At 38.3% G+C, this 13535-nt stretch overlaps 1 protein-coding gene across 1 annotated transcript in view; it reads right to left on the reverse strand.

The window, feature by feature from the left end:
* Positions 1 to 191: 191 nt before the first annotated feature.
* Positions 192 to 13535, reverse strand: part of ACSBG1 (acyl-CoA synthetase bubblegum family member 1) — a 36766-nt gene continuing 23422 nt past the window's right edge. The window contains exons 7-14 of the mRNA XM_014251247.2: positions 11570 to 11719; positions 9029 to 9205; positions 8368 to 8549; positions 7525 to 7755; positions 6742 to 6959; positions 4846 to 4985; positions 3585 to 3831; positions 192 to 2526 (exon numbers count right to left, since the gene is read on the reverse strand). Coding sequence (XP_014106722.1) covers positions 2450 to 2526; positions 3585 to 3831; positions 4846 to 4985; positions 6742 to 6959; positions 7525 to 7755; positions 8368 to 8549; positions 9029 to 9205; positions 11570 to 11719 — 1422 coding nt within the window. The 3' untranslated portion in view covers positions 192 to 2449. The remainder of the gene's footprint in view (positions 2527 to 3584; positions 3832 to 4845; positions 4986 to 6741; positions 6960 to 7524; positions 7756 to 8367; positions 8550 to 9028; positions 9206 to 11569; positions 11720 to 13535) is intronic.

A 13535-nucleotide genomic window follows, 5' to 3' on the forward strand; every position in this document is an offset into this window, starting at 1 on the left:
GGTGGACTTTTCCAAGTGCTTTGTCTTATTTATTCTTTTTTTTTATCTGGTGAACATTTTTATGTAAGTGAATTCTTTTATTGGCACTGTAACTGTCTAATATTTTCCATTTCAATTGGAGGGCTTTACTTTCCACATAGAAAAATTATGCAAACAAACCAGCAACAGAATTAGTGAAATATAAAAGCACCTTAATGTTTAAAACCTATTTTATTGATCTTGTTGAAATTAAAAAGAATAGCACAAGATGATCTTCATACACAGAAATGGGTATAAAATAACTTAAAATAGCAATTTTATATTAGAAGCAATGAGAAAACCACTTTAGATACTCTGGTGATACATGAAATACAGCCCTGCCCATCAAAGGTATGAATTAAGAAATATAAAATTCTAGAGATTTAATCTATTTCTGTCTTTTAAAAACACCTACAACCATTAACAAGGGGTGAAAATGAATGCTTAAGCAAAGTTATTTTTCAAATCTATATACCAAAATAATTCTTATAAGTTTTCCTCTCTGAAACACACTTTACAATTGAGTTATAATGAGGGCAAACTATACAAAATTACTTCTGCCATGTATATTGTGAGGGGACAGTATTAACTTTGCAAATTTAAGTATTTCATTAATTCAGCTAGAATGCTTTTTGTGTTGTAGTTTCTGCACAGTCTGTTCAGTGTGTCTTCCTGTATTAACTAGTAATTTTATTCTAGAAACTGAATGTAAGAGACTAGTCCTAAATGGATTAAGACAGATCAACAGTTTGACTCTGGTGCCTATGTTCCAGAAATACATTTCATCCCTATTCAAGGGGATCTGAATCTATTTTTTCCTTGCATACTAAGCTTAATGAGTGGAAAAGCAACTCACTGCCCTCCCCTCCCCAGCAGATGCAGATCGTCACTTGAGTCGTTCTGATCTGTTGATATCAAGGAATTGCTTCCATTCCTGCACCTGACAAGAAAATACCTATTTTCAAACTTGTTGGTATAGCACAGGATTATCCCTCCTGCCAGAAACAGGCTCCTTACAGCTTCATTCTATTCATAGAAAGTAACTAAGTGGAGTAATATCTATTATGACTGTTTTGGGCTGGTTGTTTCAGAAGTAAAACAACTTTGGAGTAACAACTTCTCATGTCACTCTCTAAAGTAAGCATCCCAGCTTTTTTATACAGTCTAAAACATGCTGGAAGAGCTTTATTCCTCCCACACTGCTTTTCGTGAATAGGGCAACATTTCTTTCTGTTTTACAAGCTGCTGCTTCCTTGTTTCCTTCAGATTAATGCTGTTAAAGAAATTCTGAATTACCATTGCGCACAAAATGGGGAAGAATAAACTTTTCAAAGTCCTGTTGCTCATTTTGTTTTTATAATCCTAGGCTGCTGCTTTGTCTTATGTATGGAGCTGATTATTGTTATTTGCAACAAATCTTACATCTGTAAGATGTATGAGACTGGTAATGGAACTTTTATGGAAATCTTATCCTGTTGTGCATCATTTTTTTGTCTCAATAATGGGCTGTGGCTGCCTTCCTGTGTGAGCTACTCGAGCTGTCTGCCAGAGATCACTTACAGCACACCCTTTAGACAACTTTGTACCAAGCACTTCCTTCTCGTAATATGATTTGTTTTGCATATGGATAGGAAGAAATGCAGCACACATTTATCAGAATTAGTATACTATGAATACTGAAACATGCAGATACACACTGACAAGCACTGTAAGCAATTTTACAGAAGTTTCTGTAATAGCATTTTAATGTGAGAGCTCCTGTAGTTCTTTGTGCCTTTCAGTTTTAGGGAGCTATTCCCCTGCTTTTTCTGATTATTTGTTTTTATGAGAAATAGTAATGCTTATTCCAGCATAGACTTAAGAAGTGAATTGCTGTGTTCACAGAAGTCTGAATTGTAGGTATTACAGAAACAGGAGTGTCTTCAGGTTTTGAAATGTGTTAGTGAAAAATAAAGTGTTCTCTGGGAGGGGAAAAAAATCCCAGCCCTTTTGATTTTTTTTTTTAATAATTATCACTGGAGTGGTATGACAGTTTCATTAGGCAGTACTGCTGTCTGACAAAATATATCATGAGCTACAGGAAACATCCAGTAGAACTGAAGAGAAAAAAGGAAAATGGAAGACTGTATAAAAAAACTTTGTTTCAATCTAGAGGAGTTAGTTATATCTGCTTTATGCAACACAGAAGAATGTTTTAGTCATTCAGGTCATAAAGTAAAAGCAGTAATAGAGAATGGACACTGTAGATGCTTCTGTAAAAAGAGGACAAATGATCAGGTGAGTATCAGGAACAACTAAACTGACAGCAGCTTTCTATTGGTTTGGTTCAATAGACTACTCAAACTCAAAGCATAAATCTTTGTTAATGCTTTTGATGAGAAAATACTTCCTTTTCCTCACAGATTTTTCTTAATGCTTGGAGAAACACTTTTTATTCTTTATAGAAGGAGTCTACTTCACTTTGGTATTTCTCGAGCACAGCAAGCCGCTTCAGCTTCATTGTAGGACCTTAAAAGAGGGAGAATCAATTCCAGAAATAGGAACAAAAATTCATACTCAGTTTTTTGAGCTTTGGTGCATAAGTTTCTTATTGAAGAGCCTGTTGGGAAGAACATGCCCCCCTCTAAAGCACAGATAAATGCTAAAAGTGAGAAGCAAGTGTGATCTGTGAGGCTGCATCCATATAAGCATGAGGACTTCAAAGGGAGCTGCAGATAAGGGCGGTAACTTGCTACTGTTTTCATAAAAATATGTTTTTGAAAGCTTTTAAACTATTCCCAGTTTATTCAAAGAGCCTGGTAATGTGCTTTGGGCTCCATTATCAGGCTTTCACTATCTTGCCTCTTTTGTTTGTTTTCTTTTAAAGAGAAACTTTTGATGCCTTAAGTTTTAGCTTTTATATTTTCCAGATCAGTACTGCTTTAGTGTATAACTCTCAAACTCCATAGCCTGTCAGCTACTGTTCTCCTGTTTTATTAAAAAAAAACAATTTCTCTCTAGGCCTGAAACCCAAGGTCACCTTATTTTCACAGGCCCCAAAAAATGTAAACTCCAGAGAAGTAGGGCAGGCAAACTGGGGGAATGAGACTCCACTACCTGAAGCTGTAATTGGACATGAACCTCTGGTATGCAAATGGATCAAATTTACATCTGTCTAAAAAGTGTGATAGTGGTCCTTTTTGGGTGTAGTCTCTGCAAGACTCCTGCACTGCCCAAGGTGTACCTTGTGAAGGCCTTTCAATAAATACCTTTCTCTTTTAACTCTGTCTAGCCTCTGTTCTAGCCATTCCAGGCATCACCTACACTATTATTACTGGAAGTTATTAATACACAATTATTAATGCCCAAGGAATTAATCAAAATTGCTTAATTACCTAAAGCAATCTGTAATTTAAGAACTCTACTTGCAAATGAGCACAGATTCATAAATGTGTGGATGGCAAAAAACCCAATTTTTGTATTCCTTACCACACACTGCATAACCATTTTTCCTTTCCCTATACTGAATATTCTTACATCAGCAGCCTCTTACTTTGTGTACCTCAAGATAAATCAGTAAGTCTTACCTAGTTCTCCACCAGAAATGGAAAAATCTCTTGGCAGGATGATCCATTTCTGAATGCAGTGAACCCTGTTGGTAGCAGTGTTGTTGACTCTGTTGATTCCCTCCTGGATGGCCCTGTAGATCGCCTGGTCTCTCGTAGCTACAATCTCAGACACTTTGGTGGCTTTACTACCAATCCTCTGGCAGAAGTCTCTGGCTTGCTCTGTGAGAATGTCAGTAGGATCAGATGTATCTGGGTCCAGCACACTCTAAAATATCAAATGAAGTGAATAATGAAATGCTCATTCTTAAAAGGCATTAACAGGTTTGCTGCCCAGGCCCTCCCCATTGGGAAGAAGGCTCAGGATAAACACACAAATATTCAATAAATCTTAAAAAGCAGAAACACCTACAGATCATAAAGGGCTTTTCTTTCCACTTGGCTACCAAATGCAAATATTTTCAGCTTATATGCAGATGTCATGAACAGACTTAAAACATGTGAATTAATTAGTCCATAGAGTCCATCTCTGACCTTGAATTTCTGCCCTATTTTCCAAATTATTCCATTGTTACAGGGAAACATTTAGCTCATCATTCAGTGGAATAATTATGGTGTAATGTAAACAGCTTGAGATAGAAGTGCTCTTAGACTTCTTAAATCAGTATTTCTATTGTACCTGAAGATAGGGAATATCAATCATAGAGGTAAACAACTTGAAAACACCTAAGTGGCATTCAGGTATGTCCACAGAACTGAAGTTTTAGGAAAACAGAACTGATGTTTTAGGAAAACAGTGATTTCTCAATTGAAGCTTATACCACAGCAAGGCTATTAATTATTTTGTTCCACAGTTATCATTCTTGTGTTATAAAAATAACAAATTAGAGGGAAATGTTTCTGTTGGAAAGTTTCCAGGTTTGCCCATAACAGAAATATCGGTTTGTTTTGCTCATCTGTAAGCGTAAAAGCTATTGTTGTGTTCTGTTACAGAAACTTCTCGATCTTCCAGCATTTCTAATATTAAAATTTGCATTTAAATAGAAAATAGCTCTTATTGTATATGTAGGAGAAACAGCAGTAAATATGTGGATTTTTAGCAGATCAGGTAACCCTAAGTTTAGACCCAGCTGGATTTGTCTGTAGTTGTTTCATGTTTTTTCCTCCTGCTAACATCCTCCTGTCTAATTTTATTTTTTTTTCATAAATGATTCAAAATTATTATTATTTTGTTAGGTGCAGGTGTGTAACTTCACTGAAGGCAGTAATAAAACTGGTTTACCTTTAGGGTTAGGAACATTGACAAAAACTTCTTCTTATCTCCAATGACCATAGCATTACTAACAATTGGGAGCTCTTTTTTAACAGCATCTTCGATTGCAATTGGAGGCACATTTTCACCTCCAGCTGTAATAATCAAATCTAGGCAAAAAAAGAAAGGTTATTAGTTGAATTCAAATAAATTCCAAATGTTAGGTTAATGTTTGGCTCAACCTGCTTTTCTTATCCTGACATAAAAAATAAGAGGTGCTTTTGTTTCCAAGATAATATTTTCCAAATACCACAAATCCTATTAATTACCTTCAAAACTAAAATGCTACTATTTTTCAAACGTGTGCTCAAGCTCTCAGATCTTCCTTGGTGTATTTGCTCCAGATACTTTTTACATAATCCAGTAACAGTTTATTATCAAGGGACTGTTACATAACTGGAATTTTTCTGTGAGAGATTATCTCTTCCAAATTAGCATAGGATTCACCCTCTATGCTATTGTTGCTATCTCACCAAAAAGCAACTTCATTGTTAACATCATGATTAAAAACAATTCTTAAATCCACCAAGAGGGGTCAGACAAAAATAAGCTACTACTGGAGGAAGGCTTGATAAAAGCAACATTTGTTCTGAAGTGTAATACATATATTCAATGAAATTATTACAAACTTGAATATTCTCTAAGTAAATTCCAATTATTTGCTTTTGTTATATTGGTGACTTCTCATTGTCCTCAAATAATTGTCTTTGCAGCAGTTCAGAACATGCTTCACCAAATAACACAGACACATTTTTCTAGGTCTAACTTTTCCTTTCATTCCACCCTCTTTTTGCAGTATTCCTGTCTTTGTCTCAGATCCTCTACCAATCTCTCTGGTCCTTCGTTTTTCATTGTCCTTCTTTGGATTTCAATTTAAAACTTCAATGAAACTGGACATATGGTTACTTTGTCCCAGATTGTCTCCCTATCCTGCAATTTAGAGAAACTGCTATTAGTTCAGGGATCAAGATAGATATATGAGAAACACAAATATTATGGATTGAGACAAGGGGTTGTTACCGCCGTGCTAAAGGAAAATAAATCAGACAAGAAAACAAATTAAAATCAAGACAGCTGCATTTGGTGCAGGCTATTAATAGTAACAATTTCAGTTCTGATTCCTAGCAGGACATCATGCTACCTGTGACAAATTCACTCATCTGTGTTATCTTCCTAGTGATTCATTGTGTGTTCTAAGTTGATATTTACTCAATTCTTCAATCTTCCTCAGTTACATCTTTCCTAATACGTATCACGAAGAAAACCTCCAAGTCAGCAAGTGACCAGACTCAGTCTCATCAGCCTTCAGCCAGCATCCTGTAATAACACCTAAGGGCATTGCTTCAGCTGCAGCTTCCCCTTCTGCTCTCGAGCCTCAGCTCTGGTCTCTGCAAACACTTCACCTCAGGCACTAGAGGAACTGACCTCTGACCTACAGCAACAACTTCTTTATAACACAGGGTGCCTCTCCTTCCTGTCTAAACATTCTAATGTGCAATTAAGACACTTTGGCAAGATTCAAAGGGAGACTGGACAGCCTAATGATATTCAAATAAAACAAGACACTTTGAAACTGTGTTAGTAGTTTATATTGCTAATTGTAATTAATACTGAGTAAAGGTCTGGGAGATGAAAAGCCTTATTGTAGGAACTGAATCATCTCCACCTACTACAGACTAGAGGGAAACCTTCCCTAAACACAGAGCACACTGTGGTTTTCTCATAGGAAAGTTTATTTTACCTTCCTGTTAGGGCAATGCTGCCAGCATTAGAGGAGAGACACTTCATTAGATGGACCACATCTGAGAGATGACTGAATAGTGCTGAACATTTACCATAAAGAGAGAGCAAGATTTTGCCTATTACCTTTAATTCTTCCAGTGACATAGAGAAAGCCATCCTTGTCTAGTTTTCCTAAATCTCCAGAATGCAGCCACCCCTCCTCATCAAAGGCTTCTTTTGTTCTGTCTTCCATATTTAAATAACCCATGAAAACAGTCCTTCCCCAGAAACAGATTTCTCCATTGCCTTCTGTATCTTTGTCCACCAGTTTCACTCTGCATCCAGGTGCTGGTTTACCACAGCTACCAGAGAAGAGCAAAAAAAAACCCCACAAGGATCACAGAGACATCAAACATAATACTGATAAGCTGTCCAACATGCCAAATCCCTGAAACTGTCCAAGTATCCGTGACTGCAAATATCACTGTGCTGTAACTGTCCGACAGCCATGGAATGCTCCTTCACTAGGGCAGATTTGTCAGGGTGTCTGAGCAGTTTCTGGAAGTCTGTGTTGGCCTGTGCTTGCTGCTTCCCCCCCCTCTATCTTCAGACATAAAACCATTTTTTGTTTTGAGGTCTTGCATTCCTCCCTTGGGCCAGGGCTAGGGTATATGTCAGACGGAGTCACTGTGCTTGGCTATAGTGCTATAGCTCAGTTTCAGTGCTCCTGGCACAGTGTGCTATGGAGCCAATATGTTCAAATTCTGACCTGGAAATTATTCCGACTCCCAAAGCCACAACAGAGTGCCAGTGCACTCAGGGGAAATAAAATAAGCTGTAGTATCTTTGCTGGCCTTAGTAAATACTCTTTTCATAGATAAAATTAAACAGATCATATTAAAAAAATAGTAATAAAAGCAAAATTACCTGTGCTGCCTGTAAATGTAAGGCCCAGACAGGCAATGTGGGCCTGTGGTCTCACTCATCCCATAAGCTTCATACAGGGTGATGTTCAGACCCAAGAAGAAATACAGTGTTTCTGTATTGAGAGGAGCAGCACCAGAAAAATGCTTCTGACAGGAAGAAAGCCCAAGTGCACTGCGGATTTTTGCAAGCACTAAGTAGTCTGCTAATCTTGTCCAGAGCTGCTTTAGATCACTGGTGAGTACAAAATACACAAGTAAGTCAGAGCAACCTAAGAAGTTTTCAAAACAAAATCAGGCACAGATCTTGTTTGGAGATGTATTTGTTATTTGGTTTTGGGTGTTGACAGAAGTTAGAATATAAGTAAGTAATATTTATTACTGAATTTATACTGAAAGAAGATGAATGTGTCACCTTACTTTTATTCTATCTTTCATTTATTTATTATTTTTTTCATATTATTTAATTTATTTCAGTCTTTCATTTCTCCTACCTTTGGAGCTTTCCTACCTCCAACTCCTGAGGTATCTGAGTTCAACAAATACATAAAGAATCTATAAAAACATATTGTATACAACACAGCTCTTGTATTCCTGATTTTTTATCAGGTAAATTTGTCTCTGAGAAACTACACCACTGAAATCTGAAATTTGAAGATCTATCTGAGAAGCTGAATAATAAGATGAGCAAAGGAATATCATGGAATGATCTTTATGTTTAAATATTTGCTGCATTGCCAAGCCAAATTCTACCCATTTACACAAAGTCTCACTGAAGTTTCATGGTTTATAACAAGCAAATTGCTACTTCCAGGTTGCTGGAATTCTCATTCATTTTACTACATACCTGTTTGAGCCATTCAGGTTCCTCTCTAAGCTAAGTGACATAGCCCAGGACAGCATTTTCTTCTTCATAAATCCTGACTGAGCAGAAGCATCCTTTAACTTCTCCATGATCTTCTCCCATACTCGGGGAACTCCCATGTGAGATGTTGGCTGCACATCTTTTAGTGTGTTGATCAAGCTGCCCTGTTATAATAATTAAATAAATTCAACAAAAGGCACACAGAAGAGTTAAAGGGGTTTGGTGAAGTAAAATCAGAATGTTTAGTTCTGTAGAACATCACTAAATATGTAGGACATAAAGAAGGGCTGCTGAGCCCACTTCAGTCAGCCATATACACTAATATGTGTCAGGTTTGACACATCGGGGGAGGTACGTACACAAGGAGGAAAAACACACAGGGTTTAGTTCCTTCTGCCTCCCTTTTCTCCAAAAACTGCTTATACTTCTTTAGCCTTAAAAGAACCTTATGGATATGAATTATATATTTGAATTGGAATCTAGAGCACTGGATCACAATGAACTTTATTTTTCCATAACTCTTAGAATAATGGACTCTCAATCTTCATCCTCTACAACTTCTCAAATATCATATTCTCTCCTTGTGATGTTTTCTAAGAGAAAGAAGTGCAATCTTAATTAGATGTAATGCAAGACAAGGTACCTTTAGAGCATCTGGTTCAGCAAAGTAAACTTGCTCTCCCCATTTGATTCCAGTCCACAGGTCATAGATCTGTGCAGCTATGTGGCTGAGTGGAAGATAACTGACTATAGACTCCTGTTGGACCTCTGCAGGTTGCATACCTCCTGCTCTGCTGCAATGGGCTGATGTCCAAGTTATCTGTTTAAATAAATAATAAAACACATTAGATATGGCGAGGATTTTGGTTTGGGGTTTGTTTTTTTTTCCTTTTTTCCTCTTAACACAAACTAAGGATCCTCTTGCTGTGCTAATGAAACTGAAAAATCTGCGCTCACAGAAAGACTTTGCAATACTGACCACACACCAGACTGTCAGTTCCCTGGGGACACTGCCAAAACCCAGATGACCTTTGCAGCAATATAGAAGAGCAGATAATGTAAGTAAATACAGCATTTGTGGTGCCTGACTGGGCTGTGAGCACTAGCAGCTCCCCATGCCCTAGTGACACACTGAGCCAGGCAGCCATGGGCTGGATGGACGAGAAACAAATTGATCTGTCCCTTCCTTTGCAACTCTCCAGCTCTGCAGGCTTTCTATTAAACCAGCACCTTCCACCAGTGCTGTATCTGCAAGTTAGAAAAAGAACAATAAATACTCTGTGATCAGTGAGCAAAAAAGGACAATTTAGTATCAGCCACAAGCTCATTGCCTGATACTGATCATCCCCTCCCTAAGCATTCAGGAGGAAGAAAAGAACTGCCCTCTGCTCCTCTGGGATCTTCAGTGGCTCCCAAGGGACACATACACACCCACTGTCGTGAGGCGCAGCACCTACATGAATAGTTTTGAAGTTGTGTTGCTTGACTTCTTAGTGAACCTGGATGATGTTTCCCCCTCCTTCTTCCCGTTTCCCACTGTCTCAGAAGATGCAGTTCAAGGATGCTAAATATGCATATCTTCATCATCAGAACACTTATGGAAGACCCATAAATATATGTGATGGTGTGAGAAACAGTGGAGAAGATATATGTGCACAAAAATAAAAAACCAAAACAAACAACACCCTCCAAAAAACCCCAAGCAAACCAGAAAACCCCAAGCAACAAAAAGAAACAGCTCTTTCTCAGAGGAGTCTGTAATCCAAACTGGGCAGTGCAGGATGCAGGAATGAGAGTGTTCAAGATGGCAGAGTACAGACACAAAATCAAAAATGTATTCCTGTTATCACAGCACATTCCTGTCAGCTCCTTTGTAATAAATGAAAAGGTACAAGTGTAGGCCTGGCCTAAGGAAACAGTGATTCTCAAGAGAGGGTTTTAAAGAGCAGCATGCTGCCAAGCCAGGCCATCCAAGTTTAGGTGGCAGCACTGGACAAGCAGCTGTGGGAGATTCAGTAGGAAGAACAGGATGTCTTTAAGATGGGTCTGTATTCATTGCTTTTACTCCAAGCCTCACACAGCAGATCTGTGAGGGTCTTGCAGGTCTGATTCAGCACTGGTTTTGCATAAGAACAGTGACAAATATCTTTGACTAAAGAAGGTAGCAGCAGAGCTAGAGGCATGGTGTGCTTTCCACTTTTTGTCAACATAAAAATAGCCTGTTTGTGATCAGCAGCCAAGAATAGTTTGGCAGCTGGCATGGAAATGACACCAGACTCTTGAGATAGATGAGCACAGATTTGCAACATCAAATCAGCCTTTTTGTTTGCCAGGTTCATTACGTTATGCTTCCAGGTACTACTACACTAATTCCCTACATTTGGGTGAATTGCTGTTTTCACATTGTGCATGTCTGCAATAATTGCTGCTTTATTTTAAGGGGTGAGGTCTCAACTTAGACCATCCCTTTTCACAGATTCTCTGTGTATTCAGAAAGGTTCCCTACCACCTTCCATTCTTGTTCAGCCACCAACCATGTATCTTTTCAAACAAACCTCTGTGGAAGGTCCTTTTAGCAAACAACTTTGCTTTTGTTTGTAACTGGAAATTTTCTGTTTGCAACAATGCAGGTATGGCTACTGTTAGCAGCAGCACTGAGCACTGGAGCTGTATTATCCTCCAGTGACAGACATAGTAACCTGCACGCAAGTCCAGGAACAAGAAACAGCAAAGTAAAAAAAACCTACACATCCACCTCAAATTTTTATAAAATCTGCAAAAGCAGTCCATAGGCTGTTTTGATAGTAGCTGGCTGATATATATGATCTGCTCATTTCACAGTGACCTATGACATCACTTGAGAGATTTTATGGCAATCTGTGAATTATATTTATTAATTCATGCATTCGATCTCACAAGAAATACAGTGGATAAAAATTTCATTTTCATAAAGAACTGTTCAGCTTTGTGAAGTGTTGTTTGAATGGAGTTTCATTCTTTACCTTGCCTGTACTTTACCAGAAACAGCTAACTGCACTTTGAACATTGCTTTGTAGTACACTGTCCATGCTGTAAAAGCAAAAGCATTTCAGGGCTCTAGGATGTAGCAGGCATTTAAAACCACAGGAATACATATCCTCACATTTTGCTGTTTCTCTGCTACAGAAGAGTGTAAAGTACCTACATTGTCATGACTCAGCATGGCTCCTTTTGGCTTCCCAGTTGTTCCGGAGGTGTATATCAGAACACAGCACTGATTCGGCTTCTGGGAGTTAATAATGTCATCCAAAGTACTGTCAGAGACATCACCTCCCAGCTCCAGAAACTCTTCCATCTAGAACATGGAACAGAAAATACAGGATACCAAAAGGCTTCTTACAAATTGACACATTACTGCGTCTTTCCTGTCTCAAAAATGTTAGAACATTTCAGTGCCTTATTCTGAACGTGTGTCCAAGGCAAGTTTCCCCAGATCTTGGCTATGGAAGAAATATGGTGAGTCTATAGTAGGTCTTAGAGCTTAATGCTGAATTGCAATCAGACTATCTAAAACTGTGCTGCCATGAGTCTTTTCAATATCTAAGAAGGAACAGAAGTACTGTTCCTCCTCCAACATCAATACAATGGATAAGTCACAGAGGCTAAAACTCTTACACTCTCACACTGTAAGAATGATTTTGAGTATTATTTAAAGGAATCTGGATGCATAATTTTTAAGAGTATACTTGTGATAGCTCATCTATAATTCATTGTGTACTATATAACTATGAAGCAATTGAATGAAAGTTTCTTTGCAAAAGCATCGTTATCTAGATGTATGAATGTTTGCCCAAATTATGTGCTCTTTTATAGGAAACAGCATATAATACTGTCATAGTTTCCATTCAAATTTGGCTCATTCTAGAGTGAGATAAAACTTTGATGACACTGGGCTTTTGTGCCACACAAATTGGCCTAGAAGAATTCTGAACCTGCTCCTCTGTATTATATGGGTTGCTCCCTGATGCTTCTGTTGCACACCCCTGATGTGCTGTTAAGTGTAGCACATTGATCACAATGTTAATTGGAAATTAAGAGTATCACAGTATTTTTTAAGAAAATTGATAACCAAACTGTCAGTTTTCTATTGCAATCATGTGATTCATACTGTGCTACAGAAGTGTGTTATTTAAATGCAAGATGCAGCACCTTCAATTTTTAGTGATTTCTTGGAGCTGTATCTAGGACTACTAAGCAGTAATGGGGATGATGAGAAAAACAGAGGTAAAAAAGGAGAGCCTCTACTTGAAGGTACTTAATTTCTTCTTTCAGACCTCTGGCATTGCCACTGGGATACTAAAGTCAGCCTCTGTGGCACCTTAACCTCCTTTTCTTGGGTGGTAAGGCTGTCCTAAGGATAATTCATCAGTTTTATACTTTCTTCCAACAAACCACATCTCTGAAAAGAGAGGCACTGCACAGCTCTGTAGCAGGTCATATTCTATCCCTTCCCACAGAATATGGCTGCATCAATTTCACAAGCTCCTGGAAAGCCTGGTGGTGTGAAGGCTGTAATTGTTTGTATGTCACTAAGCAGCTGTTCCTGGTTTCCTGACCTTACTGTACTCTCACAGTGGAATGCATTTATCACTGAGAATCTGTTGCTCAGGCTTTGTTTACTGAGCAGCACCTGCAACAGATTGTGTTGGCATTCCAGTGAGTGTGGAAGGTACAGAAACAGTCACACCACACTCCTGACTCTGCATTCGCCTTCTGGAAACACGCACTGCTCAGCCAGCTCTGTCCCTGCTGCTGCTCATCACATGGCACAAATGGCACAAATCCCTTTCATCAAATGCCACATGGGCTAGTAGTTTGCTCTGCATCACACCCCAGCAACAATCACTTCTGCCTTTGGTTATCTGATCTCTAATTTTTCCTTTAGATGACATAAACTATGGCAACTGTCAGACACTCAGCTATCCTGCTCCTCTGAGAAAATGCCCAACATAACACCTGAACGCTGAACCACAGTTTAAAAATACAGAAATTCTCACACATTTACATTTCAGTAAGTGCAAGTTGTTCAAGAATTAAATGCTATCACCTAATCTTTTTAAATAGTAAGATCATCTTTGTATTAATATTTTTATGGTACAAGATGCAAGGCA

This window comes from Pseudopodoces humilis, chromosome 16, assembly GCF_049639895.1.
Source record: "Pseudopodoces humilis isolate 2021_Gansu_Grassland_sample_001 chromosome 16, ASM4963989v1, whole genome shotgun sequence".
Lineage (NCBI taxonomy): Eukaryota > Metazoa > Chordata > Aves > Passeriformes > Paridae > Pseudopodoces > Pseudopodoces humilis.